Here is a 27,283-nt window from a genome sequence, read left to right as displayed (position 1 = left end):
AACGGCAGGTCTCCTTGACCTCAGCGGGGTTTGGAGCCCAGTCCCCAGCACAGACCGAATTTTTTGCTGGCTTTGTCCTAATTCTGCTCCCTCCCCTCCCAAGTTTTATCTACCAATTCAGCCTGGGCAAAACATTGTGGGTTAATAAGGAGCTCCTCAGAGCGAGGGGTTCATCTCCCAGCAGCTAGTTACAGCCAAAATAGAAGCGAGCTTCTGGGTCAGCTGCCCCAGTCTCTCCTCCTGTATCTCCCCTTTAATCACTGCTCCCATTTCAACATCAAGGCCCTTTCTAATGCTTACGTTCCTTTTTTTCTCATCTTCCTTCAAACTGACTTGTTTTAAAAGTGCACCAGCTTTGTTTGCTCATTTGCATTTGGTAGTAAACAAGGAGAAAGGGGCAGCTTTGCTGTTGGGAACAAAGGGCTACAATTTTGAACAGCTTCCCTGTGGACCTTGTTTTGTCACAGCATCTCTTGGCTTTCCAACCCAAGGCAGATTGTGCATGTGGCCTTTCAAGCTGAATTTATTGCATATGTTCAGTGGTTCTTCTAATTGGACCTACGACTTGACCACAATTCAGTGAGTTTAGCTTCAAGGATAACAGGCACACAGGTCAACAAGAAGATACATAAAACGTTACGAAATACACTTTAGCTATTTCAGATTAAACTCACACACTTCTGAAACCAGGATTTTGACAATTTTCCTGTATATTGGGTAGGCTAAACAGAAACGATTCTGAAAAAGCTTTACAAAATCTTTGTAAACAACATGTGTTTCTATCTGCGACTTAACTAGTATGATCAATCATTATAAAACAGCCTTTAGCCAATGGCTTGATATACTGCATAAAAGAAAATTAATCTAAATAACAGTAAATTAGATATTTGTACTGAATACTAAGGGCCATAATTAGAATTGTTTCCATGCATACTTCTCCACCAAAAGCTTTTTAAAAAACATATACTTCTTTAAAACCCACATTTCTCCTCCAGAATTACAGCAAGACACCAGCAAAAAAAATTCCCAAGAGCTGTGGACACAGCTAACAGGTCACACTCCAGGGCAGCACTGAGCAGCTCCGAGGTCAGTAAAAAAAACTATAAACCCTGCACGGGCCTTATTTTGTACCAATGATCCGTATTTAAGGCATACAAAATATATTCTGTATCAACAAGAGAAAAATAATGCTTTCCATTTGAAAAGAGATCCTTAAAATGCACAGGAAGGAAAATATGGAGGTATTTTACAGAGAGGAAAACCAGAGATTAAATTAATTGCTTAAGATCAAACTGGAAGAGTCAGTGAGAGAAACCCCTACCCTTTGTTTGTTGCTTGGATGACTTGCAAGCTTGCATACTTTTATCTTTAATGTGGGCAGCGTGTGCTGAGCGTGCAAAACATTTATTAAGCCTCCTTTAAGCATAACCAGGCATTCTGATATTACAAAAAAGGTAGACAGGAAAATATCAGATAGGAACATCAAACTACATACGCTTTCCCATAACTGTTGAAAAGCGTTGGCTGTTCCTCAGGCTGCCCTACTTAGAAACTTTGATTGTGCACCCACTACCATGACAGATGTTTTCTTCTCAACATCTTTTTAATCTTTTCAGACTGGTAGAAAAACAGCAGTCGTTTGTTATCAGAATTCTGATGTTTAACAGCTTCAAAGTGCTGGTGGTTTCAAATTAAATCAAGTGGTAGGAAAAACTAGGACTGCAGGTATCCAGTGCATTCACTGATTCTCCTTGAAGAGGTTTTATTTCCTTAGACAGTAAAATTGTAATAAAGGAAGCCTTTCCCACCCACTTCCAAGCAATATTTCACTATAGGATGCTTTAACTTTTCAGCGCCTTGTGTAAGAAAAAGGAAACCATCCACAGCCACCCTCCAGAATATACTGTCTGCTTCTGCCTGGCCCAAAAAATTCTTTTTTTGAGAGGGGCTTCCTCAGCATTACAGGAAAATGCTGCATTTACTCACACGTGGATTGAGGCTCTTAACTTGCTGTACCTTGAGGTGCTCAGTACACATCTCTCCTCTTGGGGGACCTTTCACCTCAGGTGTAGAGAGCATTCCAGGCTTATTCACCTGACTGGACTTCAAGGTCCAGTCAGCAGTCTATTTCTGAGTAATATCTGCAGTTATTTTCCTACAGTCAGCATGAAAACATTAGCCTCGGCACCAGAGATGATTGCTAGATTCATACAAATCCAAAAGGGGCAGGAGAACAGGTCACAGACTCAGATCACCCAGACACTGATATTTCCTCATGGGCCAATGGTAAATTCAGCTGATGAGATGCTTGCAAATGCTAAACGTTAAGCTGGTGTTTAACGATGGGAAATGATTGCAATTTGAGATACCATGGTAGGGTCCAGAAGGAGTGGTGATGCAGTTATTGGAGAAAGAAAAAAAGCTGTGTGGGACAAAATAATTCAACCTATGAAGGAATCTCATCTAAAGCTATGAATGCCTATATTTACATGATACTCTGATTACAGCTGTGGACAAATGACCTGAAAGTTATACATAGCTAGCTACAGACAGTGGCTCCGTTCCACTTTTGCTTTCTGTTAGTAAAATGCCCCGTAAACTCACGTTGGGAAGCAGAGGGACTATCTATCCAGCGGATATTGCACAGCTCTGCTTTTCTACAGGTTCCCAGAGACCACAGGAGACCACCCTCCAGGTGGGTAAGCATGGGGACAACATACAGGACCTGTCATTGGAAAGGACATCTGCCCAGCTAGCTGGGACAATCTTGCTTAACTGAAGGAAGTCAACGACAGGGTTGTTCCACGTCCTGACATTTAAAAGTAATCCCCCATAAAATGAAGCAATGTGCTGAAAGGAACGTGAATTCCCCATCTCTGTCTTCTGTCAACAGCAAATAGAGCAGGTAAAAGTATGATTTATTAGAGGGTACAGCAGGATAGCATCACTGTGGTTTCTCATTTTAATATTGTGTTTAAGGAAAGCTTGTTAGAATATGCAAATCAGCGTGCTCTAACTGAAAGGTAGATATCAACAACTGCACTGACTTGTGAATTGTTCTGAGCTTTGTGAAGTCGGAACTTTATGCAGAAATTGCTGGCGATGCTGTCATTTCGAGAATTCCAAAAGAAAAGTAGCAGAAGTTTGAAAAGGACCATTTAACATTTTGATCTGTTCCATCTAATGACTTGTTCTTTCAAACTGTCTTTTCATTAAAAAAGGATTTATAACTCCTTTAGGAATCAACGACAGCAAGGGAATAGAATCACACTGTAAATTACATAAATGAAGAAACATATTATTTATATACACCCACACAGCGCATGCTTCTGAAAACACCGCTAACAACTTTGTGGACAGCTTCTCCCTAAGGACCCAGACTGGCCAAGAGCACGGCGATGACCTGAGCCCGGCTTTCCAGGAGCTGCTGCACCAGCAAGACACGGCAGAGGGAACACACTTCCTCTGAAATCAAACCCCTTACAGCACCACACAACCTCTCCCAGTGCAAGTGCTCCCTCACCCAGATGGAGGCTCGCTGTGGGAAGCAGGGACACTTTGGAGACACCTGACTTGGGGCAATGGATGGACTGGTGCAAAGCACGCAGGTGGGGAGTCACAACCAAATCCCTGACCGCCGCCTCCCCTCCTGCCCTTGCCCTGCATACATACCATCTCACTTACATAGTACATGCATTACATATATATTTGCTGTGTATAAATCCTTTACTAGTAGAGGGTATGATTTTTTTCAGGCCGAACTCTTCAGCAATCAGAGCACAAAGGCGCCATACAAGCAGCTGTTTACAGGAGCACCATACTAGCTTGGCCGATCACATCATCATTAGCGGAGAAGAGTATTTGCGTTACACCCCATGGTTACTGCTCAGTACTATGCAAGTACTTGAATTCAGATTGGTTACTACTTGCTTGTAGTCTATCAGAGTTCAAGGATTTGCATAATCGTGGTGCTTACTTTTAAAATACGATTATGCAAAAACAGCCACTTCAGCAGCTCCAGGAAATCCTTTCGCAGCACTTAGACTTCAGCAACTACCTGTCTCCTCTTCTGTCTTCCCTCCCAACCCTCTTACTCCAGCAGAGCCTGGATACTTGATAACATCTTATTTCAAAAAGCAGAGGCCACAGGGTTAAAGATAGGGCTGTAGCTCAGAGCTGAGCTGACAAGATTTCACTAGAAAAGGATACACTTTTCTGCTTTCAAAAATACCTTCCATATCTACAAAAATACAAACAATTGATCTATTATAACCTTATCCCATCTATGCATGTGTACTTAAAGTGCATTACAAGTGTGGAATATGTGAATGTAATTCAAGCTTGTTTAGCGACCAGTGATTTTCCCTCAATATGCACCAAAACAGAGAGCTGTTCAGGAACCTGCTCAGAATCTACAAACCACAATTTTCTATAAGCTATCATGGACTTCTCTGCAGAAAGCAGTCAGTGATTTCCTCTGACACTGGATCAGGTGTCAAAGTGACACATGTGTCCCTGCCTTCACAAGGAAAGCAAGTGACAGATCACAGGAGCTTTTTATATTTACAAATTATTAATCCCATGGGTGAAGTACCAGGCACACCTGGGAGCCTGCCTGGCTCCTGGTAGAGACGGGGTCACCAGAGACACGAGGTTTAACGCTAGTGATGGAGATTTTGTTGAGGTAGCCTCCACTAGGCACCAGGACATATGTCACGTTACACCCATGAAATAAATGCAGACATTGTCTCTGTATAACTTGCCATGATGGGAGAGTGGATACCTGTAAAGGTGCAGACTTTCATTTCCTCCTTGTGCTCATGAGCAATTGGTGTGTTAACAGAGGATACTTGGATATTACCACTTTTATCAAGAAGTAGCTACTTCTGTAAAGCCCTGTGCATCATCCTGTGATGATGCAACATATAATGCATTAGACCCTTCAGCTGCCCAATAAGCTAAAATCCAAAACTGCAAATAAAATGTAGCTGAGCAACCAAAAAGTTAGGCAAAATACGTCATTAGGGTTATTAAAATAAACCATAAAAATTTTTCTAAAATAGTGCTCAGGTGAAGGTGACTATGCGGTACAACATGTCCTATATCTTTCTGCAACTACAAAGGCAAAATAAATTTTTAGCTCTGGTATATAATAAAAAAGCATTAAGCTGTTTGTGTACATATCAGAGCACTAACAATCTCATGTGGGACAAATTCACATTACTAAACAGTCATAACTTTCTAAATTATGGAGAACTTCAGCTTATTGGCAAAATTATGATTATTTTTTTAAAATGAATACATCCCAGAGTGAATTTTCATTTCAATTAGGAAAACAATTTTCTTATTTCAATCTAGTTCTCCTGTCCACATTAGTCTTACTTGAATAAATAATAAAGAAACACTCTGTTGGATTTCCCTTCCAAGTCACCATACAGTGGTTTCAACCTCTGTAAAAAATAAAAACCAAAGCTGACCTCTTCCTTGGAGATCGGTAACTAGCCACCTCGCAGAGCACGGGCCAACAAAGCAGAGCTCCACACAAAAACCACAGTCAGGCAACAGACATATAAGAAAGATTTTTTTAAAAGTGTTATATGATCCCAGACATCCACCAGAGATGCCAGCGCCTGATCTGCAGAATGCCCAAGGCTCTCAGCTGAGGCTGCGGGGCTGGAGGATGCTCAATACCTTTGAGAATGAGGACGTTGCTTTACTTGACTCACATGCACACACTGAATTACCTTCCAAAGGCACCTCTCGTTTTCCATTTAATACTCAGGGCTACAGCCTAAGTTAGATAACTGAAGTCAGGAACTATGTGGGGCAGCTGTATCATCTCAGTTACACTTATTACCTGAAAGGGCCCCCACACATCCCGGTCTAACAGGGAGGCATTATTTTGTAGAGTGGCTAAAAGGCCTAAGAGGTTTCCAGCTCAACAGGAGCACTGATAAAACCCTTAAAGCTCAGTTCTCTATGATTTTACAATGCAGTCCTGCGCTAGCCCTACTGCCTCAGTCAGAAGATCCCTGTTACCGCTCTACCAGTGGTCAAACAGCTGTACAAATTACAGAATAACAGGAAACCCAGGCCTTTATTATCCAAACTTCATTCAAATCAACGTGGGAATACATCAGGCTTTGTATGGGAATTAAGTAAACTTTTTCAAAAATACTTCCAACTCGGACTTTTTTCTTCTCTATTTCTTTCCTCTACCAACATCACATAAACCAAGACCCTTGTTCTTACCCCTGTTCCCATCAAGCTAGGTCTGATTGAGCCTAACCCTCAATTTTAGCAGGTGCTCAGTCAGCTCCACTAGTCGACTAGTAACAAACATTTACTGAATGGCCAAGGGGAATTGTATCAAAATGCCCATGACTTATCCTGAAACCATCAATTAGCAGTGCTTTGACTTTTGGGCACGGAGCTGAATATTCATAACTGCATAAAGAGTTTTGGGTTTCGTTTTTTCTTTTTGGCTGCTTTTTTTTGTTGTTGTTGTTGGTTTTCTTGAAGTGACCATTCACCAAACATAATTGAACTTTCTTTTGCTTCAAAAGCATCCATTTTCCCACAGAAGAGATGTTCCCCTCCCTGCCCCCACTCTCCCAAACAACCCAAATAAAACCCAGCCTGGGTGGAAAAACCAGAAGGATAAAAGATTCCATTAATACCAACCAGGAGATGAAACAGTATTGATTTACACTCACTGAGAGTCCATCTCTAAATCTAGTCATTGAACAATTTTCCTATAATGGTGAGGTCACCCATCGTTAGTCTTCCCTCTTCCCCATCTCCTACCACCACGAGCTGGTAACATTAAGCATAATGTGGTTTATAACCCAAACTGACATTTACATAATAACTAATGGCTGTCCACTGTGATGGCAAAATCCCGTGCATCAAGAAGGTGAGGAGGAAAGGTGAATGTTCTAAACCTGCCTAAATAAAAATGTAAATGTATAACAGTGCAAAATTTTTTCTGGGTTTATAAACAACAAAGTAACACTGAGCAGCGCCCACTTCAAATGATGCTGTTGTGCTACCCACACAATACAATGCAATCTTTTCATTCCTTTGGGAGTCATCTTCAAAGAAAGAATTGTTGTCCCAGCTGAATAGAAACACTCTTTCACCACCAAGCCCCATGCTAATAAGAATTCAACACTGCTAGTAGATACCCCATCCACCAGTGCCCCTAAACATCTATCAAAAATATCTCTCAGTTATTTAATTAGATTTGCCTCTGACAGAGCATCATGTCCAAAATCCAGGATATGGCTGAAATTTTCTTTGGACCTAGGAGAGATCCACTGACTTAACAGTCTTTCCTTCAGGCCCTAAACCTACATAACCTTTTCACTTACCATAGGCCATGTTCCCAGATGTTAGGGCAACATCTGCCTGGTTTGTGCCTTAACACAAATGAGTTAAGGAGCAATTGTTTGTGCCTGACCTATCCAGGTTCTACTACTGTCAAGTTCAACTGTTCAGAAACTATGAAACAGATCTCTCTGATCCTGAGATTTGCTTAAAAATCTTGAAATTAAATTTTTTTTAAAATAGATGGGGATTTGTACTTGTCATTGGAGTTAAAAGCCATGAAGCTCACATTTCAAGCTTTACCTGATAACTGCTAGACTTGTTTGCATATGAAAACTGCACCAATTCCAGTCCAAACTGGTTTTAAAACCACAGGGCAATTCATTGCAGGAACATGTGCCTGTCAGAGAAAGAATTATCCCTGTTTTCCTTAAACCTGCTTAATTATCGCTGTGAACCAAACTGAAGAATCTACTTGCACTGAAGGAGGTCTGCACACAACCCTTTGCTCAGGTTAATTGTGTGGGTGCAGATAGTGAATTTTTTAAACCTCATCAGACTCATACTGAAACCTTGACATGGCTGAGATCCATCAAATGTTTGACAGCCCGGAGAGCTGAGGAGAAACGGAACAGTAGAAGTGTCCCAGCTAGGATATGATGATGCCCTCCTGGGGTCCCGCTGCCCCTGGGAGGTGTTTCCAGCTCTGCTACCTCGGGCAGTCCAAGCTGTCTCCCACAGGCTCTTGCAGCTGAAGGCAGAGCCTAGCCCAGAAGGTGCACAAGCTCCACAAAGCCACGTGAACAGCCGCATACCTACAGGTTGAACATTCCTGACACAGCATTTCAATTTATACCCATTAGGAAATTGCAGGGCAATTTCTCCAGCATACCTGAAAGTTAAGTAAAACCTTGAAACACTGTAAGCCTTATGACGAAATTACCAGGATTTGCAACATTGGCATCCGTTAGTTTCCCTGCTGCCCACAAATTTGCAGCAGCAGACGATGTGACAGCAACAGCCTTTAATGTCTCAGAGACAGCAGCAGCCAGGCTTTGCATTATGATCAAGCTATTCTGTGTTCCCAAAGAACATGCCAGCTCCTGAGCACTACACGCAAATGGAAACCATTTCAGTCCTACTGAATATTGTATAAAACATAAATCATTGAGTATGTGCCAAGACCCGCCCTTCTCTTCTACTATGTACTGAACAGAGAGCACAAAAAAAAAAATTCCAAGAGATCACTTTTATTTTAGAAAAGGCACTAAGTAACTGATTTCTTTCCAGACATTATTACAGAATAAACAATTTCTAGTTTTCACAAACCAAACCATGCAAAAGAGAGCCCTGCTCTAAGGAATCAAACTGGCCATCCTATCAATCACATATTAACAGTGGCTTGGCTTGTTCTGTGATTCCATTTAAGGCTCAGGTCTGCCCTTGGGTGTACTCGAACTCTTTGCAGTGTAGGACACTGCACAACCATCCAGAGGCAGAACTTCTTGAAGCTGTAATATAAACCTGATCAGAATAAACAGGAAACCTGTATAATGCAGACCCTTCACTGTACTCACTTCAGTTGCTGGCCCCATCCCTTTCTCTTACAAGAGTCAAACTACTTAAGCTCTGAACCTTCACAAATGTCTTGAATTCAGGCAAAGAAAAAGAACGTGGTGGGCCTGTAGGGCACACAAGCACAGCATCTCTACAGAGCTAAGTGTGGCAATTTGAAAATATCTTGCCTTGAAATTAAATGGGATTGGATATAATACAGGGTTTTGTTCTGTGTATATTCTTAAGAAGGTCATTTCTCTCATACAAGTATTGAAGCAAGCCTTAACAGAAACATTATTACACTGTAAATTGCTTAACCAGTCAAAAGCAGTGAAATATTGCCCTCAGACTGCAATACTCAAACTAAATAGGAACATAAATCAGCATGACTGTTGCTAGTATCATCAAGTCTAGGCCACTGGGTGCTCCCACCAGCAGTACTTTCTAACCAGTGGCTGCCTTGGTCTCCTTGCTGTATAAATTATCCAGAAATGTTAGCACTCTCTGTTGTGCCAATATGATTGGAAGACCCTAAAGGATATTTCTGTATACTGCTGAAGCAAAGTGTTAGCTTTGTGCAGTATCATGTGATCAACCAAAAAAACCCCAAGTACTGCTTGCTTGTGGGTGGTGCAGAGGAACAAGAAGTGACTCACAACTCATAGTGGAAAAATTGGGGGGAAAATGTTTTAAATAGTCAGGAAAGTACAAAATGGCAAACCACAATTATTGGACTTCCTACGCCCTCTGTACCGGGTACCAAAACCATGTCTTTGCTATGAGAAGACTGATGCCCAAATGTAAAAATGTTAAGTGAAGCAATTTCTGCTTTTTGCTCCATTCTCCTAGTAGAGAGAGCTTCTATATGCCCTGAATCTGCAAATTTCTAAGGAAACCCAGAAAGAAACTGGCATAAGCTACCAAATTCCAGTGTGGCATGAAGGGGCTGGGGTATGACTAAAAAAAAGCCTTTGGTGGAGCAAAAGCCCTCTATTTTATCTCATTCTTAAGATGCAGAAATAAAACACTGAAAAAATCCACACATTTGAGATTAATAGGCTGATATTTATCCATGTGCCACTCTGGTTGCTAAGAGATTTCCTTTTTACAGCACTGTGTTGTATAAACAATAAAGCATTTTTGTCCACAAAGCAATTGTCTCACCTCACTGAATCAAGAGCCTCTCACTGCCACATCCCTTCTATATTGTTCTAATTACAAACTGAGAAAGCACCCTCATACAAAGACAGCGTACGGATATGGTTGGGCACGCTATTGTTAAACTTGAGCGCATTAAGTACAACGTGGGCTTTCTGTATCGCGAGTAGAGTTAGCTGAGAGACAGTACATTTCAGCTCACAAGCCATAGGTAAATATGGGTTGACAGGCCAGCTCCTAAAATTCTTAACTGCTGTGGTCATTTTCAGCTGGGGGGGACAAACCCACCCTGGTAGCTACATTACAGACCCACACATAACCCAACCAGCAGACAAGAAAAATATTACTAATTCAGGCCAGTTTCAAGCAGCAGCACTTCAAAATTGGCCCCAAAGACAGAATCTTATTTTCACACTCTCCTTGGTATTGGAAGATGTTTCAGGAGATCTGTATGTATACATTCACACAGAAGAAATACCTACAGTTAACATGCTGCAGTATCTTCACTGCAGCCATCTAAAGTCTCCTAATGTGCTCAGTAGAACAGAAGGCAGTGGGTTTCTTGGTGCTTTTCGTTATGTACAGTACTGCCACAGCAGAGGGAAAAAAAAAAAAAAAGGAAAAGGGCAGGGAAATGCTGACTCTCACCCAACCAAAAGATGCACATATGTTAGAGGAAATCTACATGTCATTTAGGAAGCACATGCACCGCTTCTCTGAGCATATTAAGATTATCCAATCCCCCCTTAGGGGGATTTCACAAAGGCACACAGAAATACTACATTCCCAGGTTTCCGTTAAGACAACTGGCTTCTTGATATGTTCTTGAAAAATTATAATAAAATACAGCCAAAGAGAAGAAAACAGAGCAGGGCCTTATTTCTACGGAGCAGCGTACAAGGTGTCATTTTTAAGGACAAATCCACAGAGCTGCCAAAGTGGCTGGCCTCTTTATCTGTCATTATGCCACAAAACGTCACTATTTTGCTTTATACCTTAGAGAGAAACAGTAAGACTAGAATCACACAGAGGCTCCAGCACTGAACAATGAGCAATGCAGTGCCTATTGGATTTTTTGGATCCTGGTGTGCTGGAGGGTTTTCTGCAGCTAAGACAAATCTATGGCAGAGAAAAAGCAGGCTCTGCAATCTCAGTCACATATTTCCCTAACAAAAGAAAGTTGCTAATAGCAGATTGTTACAGCTCAACTCTGTAGAACAGCTCACCCTTAGGAAAAAAGAGAAACACTGAAACACCTTATTTCTGTACCGTTATCCCAAAAATGGATGTTTCAGAAGCCAAACATGTGACACAGTCCCAACACAAAGAAAAAAAATCTGCCTCCACACACATCCCTTTTAAGTACATGTATGTAAGGCTAAACTATTATGCGGCTAAACCTAAGAAAAAGCTCAGCATTTAACCTCACGTCATGGTTACAAACTATTTTCAACTCACAGACAGTTTGCATATCATGGTAACACAAGTGATTTATCTGGGAAACTAATGCACACCTTCTGCATCATCACTGCAATCAACTAATATCCAATTAAACATTCAATTGCTTTGCAAACCCCACAGCCGTGGTTATCAATGCGATTCTACAACGTTAACAAATTACTCCAACAGTCACAAAGTTACACGCAAGAACGAGCTTCGATACTTCAATTGCAAGGTAAGAAAATTAAAACAAAAGAATCCCTGTCAGAATTTGGCACAGATCTAGATACCTTTTTCTTCCGATCCCGGGATCTTTTCCTGTGTTTTCTTTTTTTCTCAGTTTCTTCATCAGCATTAATTTCTAAATCCCTGGTTTTCTTTAACTGTGATGCTGCGTGAGCCATAATGCGTTAAAAATCCTTTACAACAATGCTCCCTTGTAAAAGGTGATTTCCTCGGGCACCTTTAGCCAGCCCTTACTGCAAATGTTCCAGTGATTGGAAGGAAATCTGTGACCAGAGCCAGGAACACATTCAGTATCCAGAGATCTCACAGAAGCTTGCAGTCACTACAAAAATACATAGCTGCAGATTTCTTCCTATACCTTTGTGTACCTGAGCCTTTATAAAACAATGCAGCCATCGTAATGCATTTAACGTAATGAAAAAGACAGCTGGGACAGAGAAAGCTGTATTATGGCTGTATCCCCTGCCACCAGCTGGAAGTGTCTAAGTGACTCCACTGAAGGGGGAATGCTGAAAAGGAGCACTTTCTATTAAAAAAAATTCCAGAACAATAGCATATGCTGTATTGTATTTTCTTCACTAATCCTAAAGCATGTTTTTAAAACACATTAAAAAACGCAGCGTTAATGATGTACATTTCGCAGCTAGTTTTGTGTGGTAAGTCATTTAACCTATAATGAAATGGAGCAGCTCCTACTTTAGGTTAACTGCTGATGGTGACAAAAAATAAAATAAAAATTTCTTTTACCATGGAGACCCTGACTGCATTATGCAGCAAACAATGCATGCTTTGCCATATCTTAACAGTGTGCCCTTTATACCCATTTTTCAATTCCAATACATTTTGTGAGAGAGGATTACAGAAAGCCCTGTTGTCTTTTTTTTTTTTAAACATACTTATTACAACACATCATACAGAAAGATGCGATCACACTAGTGTGTGAAACAGGCATTTAATTCATGGGAGATTTCCTGGCACCGTTATTTTACGTGGTCAGAAAGGGAAATCAGTACTATTTCCATGTAGTTGGAAATGTACTTTTAGGCTTTTATGTCAAGGCTTGATTCAATCATCTTACTATTTTTGCCACCTGAGTCCTCAATGACTGCAGCTTTTGAATATTCATTAGGGGAGGTAAAATAGCAGCAGTATTAAGGCCTGCAGGAGGATCTTTTACTAGGATGAACACAGAGCAAGCATCTAGTAAATAAGGAACCACATTTTTTTCTACACAAATAGGAACAATCAGCAGCTTGCCTCCAGATTGCTGTTTTTAACCTTTCCCAGTATTCCTAGTAGCATACTTCACAGTAATGGAGATTAGCATTTTAAGGCAATCTGATTTCATTCAGATAAGAACCAAAAGTCTCCACAAGTGAAACAGGTGTATTTTACATGATCCTAGCACTTCTTTCCAGAAGGAAAAAAAACAGAATTTGTGGTAAAAATAAATTTAAATTTGAAGAGGTATTAGCCAAAATATATTGAACCTTTGGAGCGTAGCATAAATCCAGAGAGGTCTCATGAGGCTGTAAATATTCTTCCCCTGAACTTGAGAGATGTTTTCTGAATCCAGGTTTTGTTGAGGTCCAGTAAGTGACATGCAGCCATTGTTTCAGTTTCCACAAAACATGGCTAAAAGTAAAATAACCTTTTAAGTGTCCAGAACAGAAACTACTTTGAACACAGTGTATGTCGTCCAAAAGTCATCACATAGTGTGCTGCTTGTCTACTGTTCATAGGCTAACAAACTAGGTTTAAGAAGCTGTTTATTTTGGAAGACTTTTAAGAAATGCTGAAGGATGGAGACCAGAGTTATGTGACCTGAGGGACCTTTCTTCCTGATGCAGTAAAATCACAGGTTCCTGTCTGTACCCAAAACTCCCTGTACCTACACACCACCATGTACCTGGCCTTCCTTCTCCTCCACATCTGAAAGACTTCTGCAGGCTCACATAATGCTGCCTTTGGAAAGTTGCTGGAAGAGGAATGTTGCACTTGGGCAACACCTGGTTTTTGAACCAGGAGTACTAAATTCCCACTTCTCCATGTGCTATAGAAGCTTGAATAAACATATTTCTGTTTTTAAAGATGCAAAGAGCGTACCCGAAGAACGCCCAGAGCGTGCATTCAACCGCACGGCATAACTGCAAGCAAAGGCCACATTCAGGCAGCTATCTGGATTTTGGCCCAGCTCTTCAGTGAAGCACAGGGAAGCAGTAAGACGACTCTATTGCACCACAGGAGCCCTACTGGAGAGGAGAACTGGGAAAAGTTGCTGATTTAAGGGGGCTGCAGAAGGTATCTCAAGGAGGCAGGTGGAGAAGCTATCAAGTTTTGGCAGGAAATGGAAGACTGCTCTGTGTCTATTTAAAAAAAAAATAAAGAAAAAAAAAAAAGGCAACAAAAGAAGCACCCAAGGCTTCACTTTCTAGCTCACAAGCTGCCTGCATGACCTTGGCAGTTATTCTCTCTGAAGCTCAGTTCTTTGTCTGTAAAATAAAGTTGACATTAGTTCCCGTCTGACAGAAAGCAGTTATTAGCAGGGAAGTGCTTAGAAAATACAGCAGGAGCAGAACAGAAAAAGGATTCAACAAAATTCAATAGAGATGGATCCCCCTTATTCCCAGCACATTTCCACATGGATTTGGAAGACTCATGAGCCTTTGCCTCAGGAAGCCAACTTCTTATTTGAGCCACAAGTGAATGCTGCTGTCATTGATTGCTTGCTGGGTAATCCTGTGACGTGCCATGAACTTTTTTACCATACTAGCCTATAATTTATGCCTAAATAACCTCATTAAACGGAAATACAAATAATGTGTTATACATTTAAAATACTTGAAGCCTACTTTTTTAAATGTTGGCAGAGAGAATAATATGTGCATACGCAGTTTAAAAGCCCTAATGCCACCTTATGCACAGAGGCCATATTCTCTGCAGACAGAAAGCAGCCCAAGCTTTTATTAATGAGAATAATTCTAACAAATGAGGGTAATACATGAACTCACCCAATCTCTTGAGATATGCATAAATGCAAGGATTTTATCTGTCAGCCAAGCCTGCTTCAATCCCAAGTACCTTTTCAGCTAACCAACCAACTGGACCAAAAATCTGAATGTGTTTATTCCCTGCTTGAACTGCAGAGTCCAAACTCCTGAATTACATTTCAGGATGAAAAAAATGCCTTATCAAGCTAGAACTTTGAGAAATTATGTCTTAGGTAGTAAAGCAACAGTCAAAAAAAATATCCTTCATAGTCAGAGCAGTACAAGGGGATAGGGAGATTTTATGTAGTTTGCAGGCTGGAACAGTCTCAAACAGAAAAGAGGTTACAAAAAACAGGTGTGAGTAAAAGATTCAGACCCCTGTGGAAAAGAGACTGTAAATGCACAACTTCTGCTTTCGGGGACATGGTGGACTGGCACTATTCACTAGAAGGTAACAGGGCACTGCCAGATGAAAGTTGGATGAAGTGTGAAGGTTTTCATGCCAGATACGTCGTAACTCACTTCAAGTGAATTAGGTACTGGAAAACTTCATTAAGTGCTTCTTTTCAGACTTCAGTAAAATAATTAAGCTATTTGATTTCACCCTTAATTACAAAGTTAATGAAATGCCAATGAGTGTTTCAGCACAATCCATAGGGTCCTGATAAAGTTAAGGAGAATGATAAACTGTATCTTGAACAATGGGAAATTTACACTTTCTGTTAGCACAAGGATAATGTCTGCTTAGCTTCATCTACTCACAAAGTCATTATAATGGCTAGAAAGTGATTTTAGCAACTTGAAAGTGTGTCATTTGGTTTAGTTTAAGCTGCTAGTCCCACTGTTAAAACTAGATTCAAGAGAGACTGCAAAACGGCATTAGCACACAACATTGAGACAGGTCTTGAAAAAGCACAAGAAGTTATAGGAGGGAAAAAGTCTTTGTGATGTAATCATTTGAGTTAATTTATCAGTTAGTCTTCAGCTTATAGAGCAAAGATGGTACTGTCACTGTTACTTTTATTTTAAATAATTATGAAGCACAAGGAAAAAAAAGAGATAGTCATGGGAATATTGGTTTTCTAAGAATATGTCAAAAAACAGATCTGTGAAAATCTGAGCTCTCCTAGGGAAGATGGAACACCATAGAAACATTCAATATTTACACTAAGACCACTGTGGATTAAAAAACGCTTATAATGACACACAGTGCTAGAAGGTCACTATGACAACTCTTACTAGTAAATAAAGTTTGTTTACACTTCCCCAAAGATGAAAAGAAGCATTATAGGTAGAATAGAAAGAGCAGAGAGCAAAGGAAAGGAAAACACATGAAGAAAAATAAAGCCAATTCTTGTTAGGTTACTCTTAAATACTTAATTTCCACGTTATCTGATACAGAACAAATGATAAAAGGGGAAAAGGGTGTCTATCTTTCTGCTGCTATAGCCCTGCTCTGGATGATTTTGTTAAGAAAAGCAGTGGAAGTGAGAAGAGAAGAAAGAAGAACAAGACGTACTAGAAATAAGGTCAATATCAATTTACCAATTCATGGAAAAAAAAACACTTTGGGAGAAGGCTAAGCAGAAGAAATAAGAGTTCAGATTAAAAAAATAAAAAATGCTACGTGAAACTTAGTTAACTCATAAAAGAACCGTTCAAAGGAGTCTCATAAGATTCGTCCACTCACACGTTAGACTAGCAGGCCTTATGTCTCAAAACCAAACAAGATTAAAAGCTCATTTAGCATCTATTTTTACGTTTATCTCCTTTCACACATCTGATGTCAGGGCACGATGGACCCATCTCCAAACATGCAGAAAATCGAGGTCACTAAGTAGCAAATGGATGGAAAATAAGAAAAGTTAAGGCTTGTTTTGCCCTTCTGTTTCGTTGCATTGAGTTTCTGCCACCACCTGCCTCTTCTAGCAGAATTCTGCTTTGGCAATAACAATCCCAGAGAAACTTTGAAGAAACATGACAGAGTTACAAAGGGATGCACGCACTACACAGAGAAGGGAAATGTCTAAATCGCATTTTATAGACCACTTTTATAATGCTTACCCCTTAACTTCTTTGAACTTACAGTATAATTCTTGAAGGAATACTAATTAAGTGCGCCGATGACACAAAACTGGGAGGAGCTGCTGACACTCTCGAGCGCAGAGGCCCTGCAGAGGGATCTGGACAGACTGGAGAGCTGGGAAATCAACAACCATATGAATTTTAACAAGGGCAAGTGCTGGATTTTGCCCCTGGGGCAGGGCAGCCCTGGATGCACAGACAGGCTGGGGAACGAGGGGCTGGGGAGCAGCTCTGCAGAGGGACCTGGGGCTCTGGCCAACAGCAAGTTGAACACGAGCCCCCAGCGTGCCCCGGCAGCCCCGAGGGCCAGCCGTGCCCTGGGGGGCACCGAGCCCTGCATCGCAGCCGGGCGAGGGGGGGGATTGTCCCGCTCTGCCCCACGCTGGGGCGGCCTCACCCCGAGTGCTGTGGGCAGCGTTGGGCGCCGCAGGACATTGAGGGTATAAAGCTACTGGAGAGTGTCCCGAGGAGGGCCATGAAGTTGGGGAAGGGTTTAGAGGGGAAACCGTACGGGGAGCGGCTGAAGTCCCTTGGTTTGTTCAGCTGGAGCAGAGGAGGCCAAGGGCAGCCCTCATGGCGCTCTGCAGCTCCCTCCCGAGGGCAGGAGGAGGGGCAGGGCTGGTCTCTGCTCTCTGGTGACCAACGCCAGGCCCGAGGGAATGGCAGGAAGATGGGCCAGGGGAGGGTTAGGCTGGGCATTAGGAGAAGGTTCTTCCCCCAGAGGGTGGTGGAGCCCTGGAACAGCTCCCTAGGGAGGCATCACGGCACCAGCCTGGCGATATTCCAGAAGCAGTTGGACAAGGCCCTCAGAAACATGGTGTGAATTTGGGGTGTCCTGTGCAGGGACAGGAGCTGGACTCGATGATCCTTGTGCGTCCCTTCCATATCAGGACATTCTATGATTCTGTAAAAAATGGAATTTTATTGAATTGCATTTTATTTCTTGTTTGACTACTTTAGGGCATAACAGCTTAAAAAAAAAAGCACTGAAAATTATACAAATTCAAGGATGCAGTGATAATGGCCAGTTATCCGAAGCCAAGGGTGTTTGTACTGTCCTACCAAGAGGCTTACTACTTCTTAAATGACCCTGCTGCCCTCACTGAAAATTTAGGTAGAAATGGTAACAACTGTGAATGTAAAAAAAACCCCAAACCACCACACCGCCCTAAAAAAATCCTCAACCCCCCCTAAAACACCCACACAGAAAACAGTCATGGAATATGCCTTTCACTAAGCACTCTCCAGACATATCACCTGCTTTCTGAGCTAAAACAAGCTCAAAGCAGGAATCACATTCAAGCTCACAGAATTAAGTGCAAAATTACTATTCCTCAATGCAGGGATGACACAGTTTGGCTTAACTGATGAAGTTACACCTCCTGCAGTCCAGCATACTCCCAGTATGAAGATGACATGTCTGCGAATTTGTCACTAACTTCCAGTTTGAGGCATGACATTTAAAGAAAACAGCTGAGTTTGGTTTGCCTTTAAGATTTACATTGTAAATTGGGACAGTTCAAAAGCTGACTCAAGGCTCATTTAACCCATGGCCTCAGGGGCAGAGAAAATGGCACAATAAATCTTCAACTGTCCCAGGCCACCACGCAGGCATGGTAAATATGCCTGCAAACAAACTGGGAGAGGAAAACAATGCACTCATGCACCAGCAGAGGAGAAAGTGTGACTGTAGAAGACTGCAGAGTACCCAGGACCCAGAGTTTATCATCCCTGACTTTCAAAACAGGATAATTTTGTTTGAAGCCTATACAAAGGGAGCTAAAAGTGACAAATTAGTATTAACTGTTCTGTGAAGATGGTGTAAAGAGTTTCATCTCTGACTCATAACAAACTAAGAAAAAGATACTGGCCTATCTTATTTATAGACGCACACTAATTGGAAGATAGATTTTGTGTGGGTTTGTGGATGGAATTGCTGAGGAGCCCAGGAAATGTATCCAATGCAGGGAACACAGTAAAATACATAATCTCTAAACTGCTGCTGAGCAAACACTCAAAAATCTTTCTTCCTGTTCTTCCTCCACCAAGAATAATATTGCTAAAAACCTACATTTCCTGGAAACCACTGAAATTATACAAGCATGCACTTTTAGAAAGGTTTTTCTAATTTTTCCCTGCAATTCAAATAACAGACTACAACCAGGACTGAAATTCACATATAGAGTATTGGTGACCTAGGGATGCTGAGAAAGATCACCCTATGAAATGGTAGTAAATTGGTTTCAAGCATGTTAATAGGTAGAACACCAGATCACAGTTAGTGACATATTTTTCAACCCGTGTTTGGAACTACTCAATAATGTTCTGAAACCATAAATTCAGTATGTTAACATTCCCCAGAAATCATAGTTTCATAGTAACTCTCTACCTAGTCCACCATGCTCTCCTAGTGCAAGCCCTAATACAACAGGGGGACCAGGAGGTCAGTGGGATGGTGCTACATGGCACCAAACCGAGAGTTTTGATCTGGGAGTTGTTAGATGCCTCTGCAAATTACACCAGCACAGCCAGGAAAAGCTATCCCAGCATATATGATTAAGTGCAAAAGTAGGCTTTATATCACTTTTGCACTCCCAGATGCATAGTTTGAACACTGTCTGTGATACGATGGGAGGATCTATCCCTTCCTGGTGAGCTTCAAAAAAGAAATGCAAAAACCATTCATCAGGATTTTATGGTTCAGTTACAAACTTCACCCTGAGCGCACAATTAATCACTGCTGCTGCTCTTAACGTCTGCTCCAACACATGAAAGCAATAGCCAGTTTGCTAACACATCCAGTGAACACAGCCTGTGGAGGGGTTGCCTTCAACATAACGCAAGCAGGTATCAAGGAGGTCCTTGCGTGGCTTTCAGAAGTACCTCTGCCAGGTCATCCAGTCCCCAGACAGATACAAGAGGAGTTATTCCCTGCTCATCTCAGATGGAAAATGCCCCACCTCATAGTGGTTTAAAATTAACCCAAAACAGCAGCAGGAAATATCTTTGCAGTATTTCAAGCTACTTGGCACCAAGTCCCCACCTGCTGTCCCTTTTCTGGAGCAGTAGCAGTCTTGTCATAATAAAAGCCACATAAAAAGCCATACCACTGCAGAACTGCGATACCTGCAAAGGGGTCAATAAGTGAATCTGTTTAAGGAAATGAAGCTGCCAAACAAAGAGTGGGATGGGACCAACAGTCACAAATAGATGCAACCTTTGCCTGTAATTAATAGATCATTTTCCAGTGCCCTTTATTAAGCATCCTTTGATTTTTGTTAGGTTTCAGTTGAAAATACGTACTTTAGACTAAACCAAATTTTGACTAAGTGACCTTCCACGTAAATCCTTGTACAATGTGTATCCAGGGCTAGTAAGCCCCCTTCGCCTTAGGAAGATACTGTGACCATGATAATATTATTTTTCATTCCCTACCGTGACACAGCCACAAAAGGAAAAATATGTATAACTTTGGGCAAAGGCAGTGCCTGATTACCTAATGAAACGGGTTATTTACCCCACCCACCTTCGACAGCAGGGAGCTGCACTAAGTGACCCGGTGCCCGTATATTTCCTCTTGCCAAGCTCTGCACATCAAGAGCAGCTTACTTGTTGTTTTATTTTGAAATAAGAAGTTGCTGAATACGTATAACAAAGGACCCATCTGCAAAGGTCACAAGAAAAGCATTCTTTGAAGTTTCCAGCATTTCCCAGTTGTGTTTCCCATTTTTTGTTGAACTTCTGTGGTACAAAAATACAGAAAGTACAAGAGAGGAAGAAAACTGGTTCCTTGACGTGTTTTGTATGGTAGGTATTTTTCATTCTTAATTTCTCTGAACTACTTGCATATGCAAAAAAAAATCTGCTCCTAAAATGCAATATTCCTATGACAAGGAAAAGGGGTACATGTGAGCCAAAGAGAGCTGCAGTTTCAGTTCCTTCCCTGTTCAGTTTAACACTTGCGTGCTGGACCTAGGCTCCCTCCGCAAGTACAGAGGACATATTTACTAACACTGACTCTAACTGCAGTCTTGCCATTTAGCAAAATTAAGTGCAGAATTCTCAGTGAAGACCCTAGTTCCTACCAATATACACATGATTTATTAAGTTTTAAGGCAACGTTTAAAATTAAAATACAAAAGCAAAAAAAAGATAAATCCCCAATCCACTCCAGCATAAGAAACTCATTTAATTAGACTCCTTAATTATGCATTATTCCTTTTCCTATGTTCAAATGACCATCTTTGTCTCATTCCCAAAGGATCCTCTCCATAATTAAGTCAGGGAATCATTAAAATCTCAACATGCTGCCCATGTAAGGTTTCAGCACTGTAAGTGTTCTGCACGCTCTGTGCAGCAGTGACTTGACTTCTGTAGCAAAAATGTAAAAAGCAGAATCATTAACAATCAATGACAAGAAGCAGAAGGTTATCAAATGCATATTTTTCAGGTGACTTTTTCTCATTTTCCATATGTAAATTCATATACCAGTCATAAAAGCTACAAGTTTACACTTAAAACAATGGCATATGAAAATCCTCAGTTTTCTGAAAATAACAACCAATATCAAAGATCTTTCAAGGTCATTTTAGAAACAGCAATTTAAATTTTATTGGGGGGAAAAAAGGAAGTCCAGCTGTTAGAATTTCAGTGCTAAAATCCTGCTAGAACAAACCCTTGGAGCAAGATAGATAACTAGCGGAGACTGGTCAAAAGCAAAAAAAATTCACTGCCACTACAAAAATTCAGAAATACTGTTTATGCATAAATTTCATATAACGCTATTAACGTCCACAGGAGCCCAAGTTCTTTCTTGGCCTGGCAAGAGCCAGCTAGCATATGAAAAAACCTCTTTCTTGTAAAATAATTATCACAGAACAGGCACATTGATGTGGTGCCTGAAAACCCAGGTAATATTAGTACCCTGTTCGGAACGACACAGTAAGAGGCAGTTCCTGCCCTGATCTGTTTGTAAGCTAAATACACAGTATAGAGGGGTGAGGAGGAATGTATTACTCCTGCTTTAGAGAGGGGTAACTGCAAACTGGAGATTATGAGGTTGGAGGGGGAGTTGGTCTGTTTGTATTGTATGACAAACTGAACATAAGTTAACAGAAGGCAAATATCATGCCAGGGATGTAAAAACAGAAGTAACAGCCTTGAAGACATAGGAAAGGAATGTCTCTCCTCCACAGCTTTGCTTGGCTCTCAGCTGGAACACTGTGTCCTATTTCAGGCACTAAATTTCTAGGAAAAAGTTGTCAGCTGGAGATGTGAAGAATTTATTGCGTTAACTCTGAAATCACTGTTCTTCACAAAACATTGCTGAACGCTTCTCTGAATCTATGGGTAGTAATAAATGGCTTTGGACATTCATATTCACACACACACTTAGCAAAGACAAATACCAGTCAGCACTGCAATCTTGCTCATTTGCCTGCCTCCTCCCCCCACTTCCTCCCCCCCCAAAAAAAAAAACAAACCAGGCAAACCCATGTGATTGGATACAAACCTGCATAAGATCTAAAGGTGCTTTTAAAATCTTTTTTTCCTTCTTTTCTTGTGTTTTGTTTTATTTTAAAGTAATTTGTGGAGGGCCTGGGAAGGAGGAAAGTTTCATGGAAGTTCTATTCAGAGATAAATGCATTGGTTCCTCTTCTAAAGATAGAACAAATTCTACCTAAAATATTTGATAAACCTAAACTTTAAATAATCAATACTACAAAGAGCAGAAGATAAGAAAACATATAAGAATTGTTACCCTATAAATAAATAAAATTTTACACTGGTCCAGTTAACTCCCATTCCTAGAAAACTCCCGTCTCAAAGAATTTGTCATCACCCAGAAGGTAATGGGATGACGTGCAATAAATCTGGATTTGTCAAGAGGAAACTGTATAAAATTAATTTCATTTTGTTTCATGAAAGGGTGACAGGTTTTGAAGACAGGAGAAAAGCAATACTTGTACCTGACATTCTCATAAGCAAGGTAAGGGACACATACTGATAAAAAGATTGTTAGATTAATCCCAGAAGGATCTGGTAACTGAACTCGGGAATGAGATATTATCATTCATTGTCAAACTGGATGGATGTTCTCCGAGAGTCTGTCCTGGCTTTGGTTCTTGCCAGTGTTTCCATTAATGACTTGGGCAATAGAAAAGGAAGTTTGTTACCAATGCAGACAACAGGAAACTACAAGAAGTGTATGCATGTTAAAGAGAGAAATTTTAAATGAAACTGGTACGTAAAACCAGAGGAATGGTTCAGGGGGAAAAAAAAAAAAAACAGCCAAACTAAAACAGGTGAACTTCAGTGAGAATGATAAGGAGGAGAAAAACCAGTTGGACAGGCCAGGGAGCAAATAGCTGACTTCTCCAGCAGGGCCTGGAGACTATAAAACATTGCCATTCAACATGGGACAGAAGACGAACAGCACAGTAGGGTGCAGAAGTATAGCCCACACAATAAAACAATCTTTGTCTTCTATTTAGCGTTTGCAAAGCTGCAGGTAGACTGTGACTGACTTGTGCTATTCTGTTTCCAGAAAGATATGAATATTTGGAAAGCAACAAGAGCAATCAGAAGTCTGTAAAACACAACCTCATTTAGCTGAAAGAAAAGATGACTAATGGAACATGGCAACAGTCCTTAAGTCCATCAAAGCCTGCCAAAACACAGAAGGAAATAGTCTGTTCTCCACTATTACTATGGATAGTAATAGGAGTAAGAAGTTTAAATTGCTGCAACACAGATTTGGGTAAGATACTATGAAAATTTTTAACAATAAGTATAATGAAGCTCTGCAACAGAATGCGAGAGACTCGGCAACTTGATCATTGACCTTTAGGAAAGACAGAGAACCCATACTACTCCAGAGGCTCATGAAAGTCCGCAGGACGCTACAAAAGCAAGAACATATGCATGCATAGCTCCTTTGCAGAAAGCAAGTGCTGAACACTATCAAAATGGTTCCAGAGCTGGGAAATCGATAATAACACCTGTACTTTTAAAAAACAAAATCACGAAAGCAGGCTTGAGTCTGTGTCTTGTGGCTCAGGTAGCCCCCTAAACAGCGCTCGGAATTCACCAAAACCCTGCGTCCAAGATAAACGCGTGATCTCCCTATTGCAACTTAATACATAAGTGAGCATTAGAAGACTAATGTGTAAGCAGTTGTCTAAAACATAATAATACCAACAACATTATTAAATGAAGGAACTGGAAACTCCTGTCTCCCTGCCCACTTGCCAGACTAGAAATCTGAAGGAACTACATACCAGATATTTACAAGGCTAGTTGTCTGGCCATTCACAGACAAAATCTTTACCATATAAAATTCTAACTATGACCAGATGAAAACTTTAAAGCTTTTCCCTTCTAAAACACATATTCAGATCCATTTGGCAATATTTATGTTGGTGACACTCCTGGCCATCCCGTGACCATCATACCAAGAGGACCACGGACACCCCAGCTTCCAAAAGCCTGTTGTTCTTAATTCAACCTTACTGTGACAGCACAAAACTATTTTATTGATTTCAGTGTTGTATGCTTTAATAAGGTTGGACAGTTAGAAATATATTTTCAGTTTCTAATGTAAAAATCTATGACCATTAGCATGCTTCACATTATCAGAAGCATTTGCTGCAGAAACCAGAGCTCCAAATGAAGATCCAAATCAAAAGAGAATAGTGATGTCTGAATTATTCGTGAGTTTGAAAAATCTTATAAAATGTATTACTTAGTGTATCTAAAATAGAATAAAAAGTAAAATCTACAATTAGTTCATGGGTTTAAAATTTAAGAGAAATTAAAGACAATAAACTATGCAGAAATATACAATATGCTGAAAAGTCTGCTCTAAATTACAGGCACATTACCGAATTCTACTCCAAAGAAAATGGCGGAAGCCCATCACTTGTCCATTCAAAACTGAGCTAGAAAATACAGAAAAGAATTGTAAAGAACAATTCTGCATTGTGCATTGTCAAGATAATGGCTAAGATGATCTAATAGGCTTTTTCCATCTCTTTCTTTATCATCACGTTTTGATTACTTCTGTGAGTACAAGTCCTAGGCCCCACTTCTTTCTTCCACAACAAGATGTTCCTGTTCTACCACACACACAAAATTGTAATTTTATATGGACTCTTTACAGAGATGGCAACATTTTTGGTGTTAAATTGCAAAAGCACTATATAAAATCACTGCTGTTTAGAGATACCAGAGCAGTTAATAACATGTTTCTTCTAAATATATAATACATAGCTTATAAAAGCAGAAAAAAATTTGAAGTTTAATTCGTAGCCTTAGAGCTGCTTTCTAGAATTAAAGTCTATATTCTGAAGGGTATCTGCAGGCTGCATGAAGACAGGCTAGCCAACGAGCAAGTTATAGAGGCCACAATCCATTACAAATGAGGTTTGAGTAGCTGTATAATTTGGCAGAGGCTGCAGATACAGTGATAATGAAAAACAAGTTTTGGACTGCATTGCAAGAACTGTGTGTTTGTGAACAGCAAATGAACAATTTACATACTATTCAGTCAAAAAAAAAAAGAAGTACTAATCAGAATCAGCTAGTTCACATAGGCCTCCAGTGCGTAGGCTGAATAATTGTCTCATCATGATAATAGACTTCATGAAAACCATGATCTCACCATTGCACTCAAAGATCCAAAATGCTGCTGGTACTTTTATACCCACAGCAAGGCATCCTCAGTCTTTGCATTTTAAGAAAATCCTGCTCTGCAACTTCAACCCTTGGCTGTTAATGCAGGCAGGGTGTAATCTTGTTCTTCATGCCTTCGCTTTTAAACCACAAAACCTCTAGACTTTGTTTGTAGACAGAAAAGCATAGACTGCAGTTCCTATTGTTTTGAAGATGCTTGCCATTACACCACTAATTAAAAACAAATAGTAAAGTTACCAGCAGTAATGAAAACTAGCAGTGTGCACTTCATAAACAAAATAAAAATGGAGATGTGACTTTATTTTCTGTAGCTCACTTTTTCCACCTACCTTCCGCTTCACAAAAGCGGCAACTCACAGTGTATTCTGCACTGGGACCCGGGCATAGAACATGCCTTTTGCCTCCTCTTCCCTCTCCCTCCTATCTTACCAGAGGCTTGGAGCCATCTATATTTGAGTGTAGTTACATTGGTTTTCTCTAGTTTAACAGAGCAGTGAAAATTAACGCCAGCCATAGGTCTAGTTAAGCGTGTAAACTCAGACAAAAGGAAGCGAGCATTCACCTTTGTTCCAACATCGTCATCCAAGGCAAAATCCAATGTACAAAAAAGGACAGATGACAGTTTTCCGTTCCTGATGGATCTGCAGGAAGAGCACCCATGTTGCAGTATATTCACCCTACATACCGACACGTGGTCTGTCTTTGTCTCTTCTAAAACGGGGTGGAAGCTACTGTCTGCATGATAAATGTATTACAAACAGCATACCCACTTAATTGAAGCATCTCTCTTTTTGCCTTAGTAAGGTTTTTGTGTATTTAGTGATGTAGCGACTGAGTTCACACACAAGGATGGGCCAAGGGAGAGAGAAAGCACTTTAATTTGCAACACCTTAAAAGCACCAGGCAAGATTTTTCATCAGCACTAACTGGCGTCAGGGAAGGCCGTGGACTACTGCCAGCTGGATTTCCACCCTACAGCCTCCTCCAGCCACATTCGCACCTCCTTTAAGCGCTGGATGCTCAGTGTCACCCTCCAAAACTTTACAAAAGCGTGTATATTCTTTTCAGTTTTTACAGCATGTGAAGTCTCAGAAGGCACAGTCTTACTGCAGTAGAGAATAGCTGCCACAAGGTCAGCCACAGCACCAGTTCCTGGAATGCTGCTGGAGCCGGCGCTGGAGCCCGACCTCCCTGACAAAGGCTGGCTACTGCTGCCTGTCTACAAAAAAAAAAAAAAAAAAAAAAAGAAAAAAGCTTTCTGGCAGTTTGTTGTGGTGCTGTCTGGAGTATGGGCAGGCCTACCAGTACATGAAGGATATAAACAGAAGCCATTCCAAAGGACACACTTTTATCCTTTAAAAAACCCAAACCATTACTATATGAATATGTTCAGTTGGATGGGCATGTTAATCCATTCCATGCGTACTACAGGTACACTCTCCAAAATCCCACATCATTTTTTAAAATTGAAGAAGCTGCTCCCTGAAAAGCAGACCTGATTAGGGCTGATTTTCCACATCACATTTGAATCATACGCTTCCACTTCAGTCCTTGCTCAACAACTTCAGGTCCCCACCACTTCTTTTAGGCGACTGCCACAGGTGCCCTGCCAGTCCCTTCCAGCCCTTCCCCGGTTGCCAGTTTGCCCGCCCCTCACCACACTGCCAGCTTCTTTCCCACATCACTAAGCCACCGTAGCATCCAGTCCTCTTCACTTTCCCTGGGGCTCTCAAAATATGGTTTTAAAATCGTGTAAACCTTCATTTCCTTGGGAAACAAGAGTT

General features: G+C 40.8%; 1 protein-coding gene across 5 annotated transcripts in view; it reads right to left on the bottom strand.

The window, feature by feature from the left end:
• The window catches only part of ANK3 (ankyrin 3), a 375,938-nt gene that overhangs the window by 196,184 nt on the left and 152,471 nt on the right, over positions 1-27,283 (bottom strand). For 3 of the 5 annotated variants that reach the window (XM_075109649.1, XM_075109652.1, XM_075109657.1), the window contains exon 1: positions 11,775-13,308. The exons of the other annotated variants lie outside the window; for them this stretch is intronic. In XM_075109649.1, coding sequence (XP_074965750.1) covers positions 11,775-11,888 — 114 coding nt within the window. In that variant the 5' untranslated portion in view covers positions 11,889-13,308. Of the gene's footprint in view, positions 1-11,774; positions 13,309-27,283 lie in introns of those variants that run through there. 5 annotated transcript variants of the gene reach the window in all.

The sequence above is a fragment of the Phalacrocorax aristotelis genome, chromosome 14, assembly GCF_949628215.1.
Source record: "Phalacrocorax aristotelis chromosome 14, bGulAri2.1, whole genome shotgun sequence".
Taxonomy (NCBI): Eukaryota; Metazoa; Chordata; class Aves; order Suliformes; family Phalacrocoracidae; genus Phalacrocorax; species Phalacrocorax aristotelis.
The sequence above is the reverse complement of the archived record's forward strand: the minus strand, read 5'-3'. Positions and strand labels throughout refer to the sequence as shown.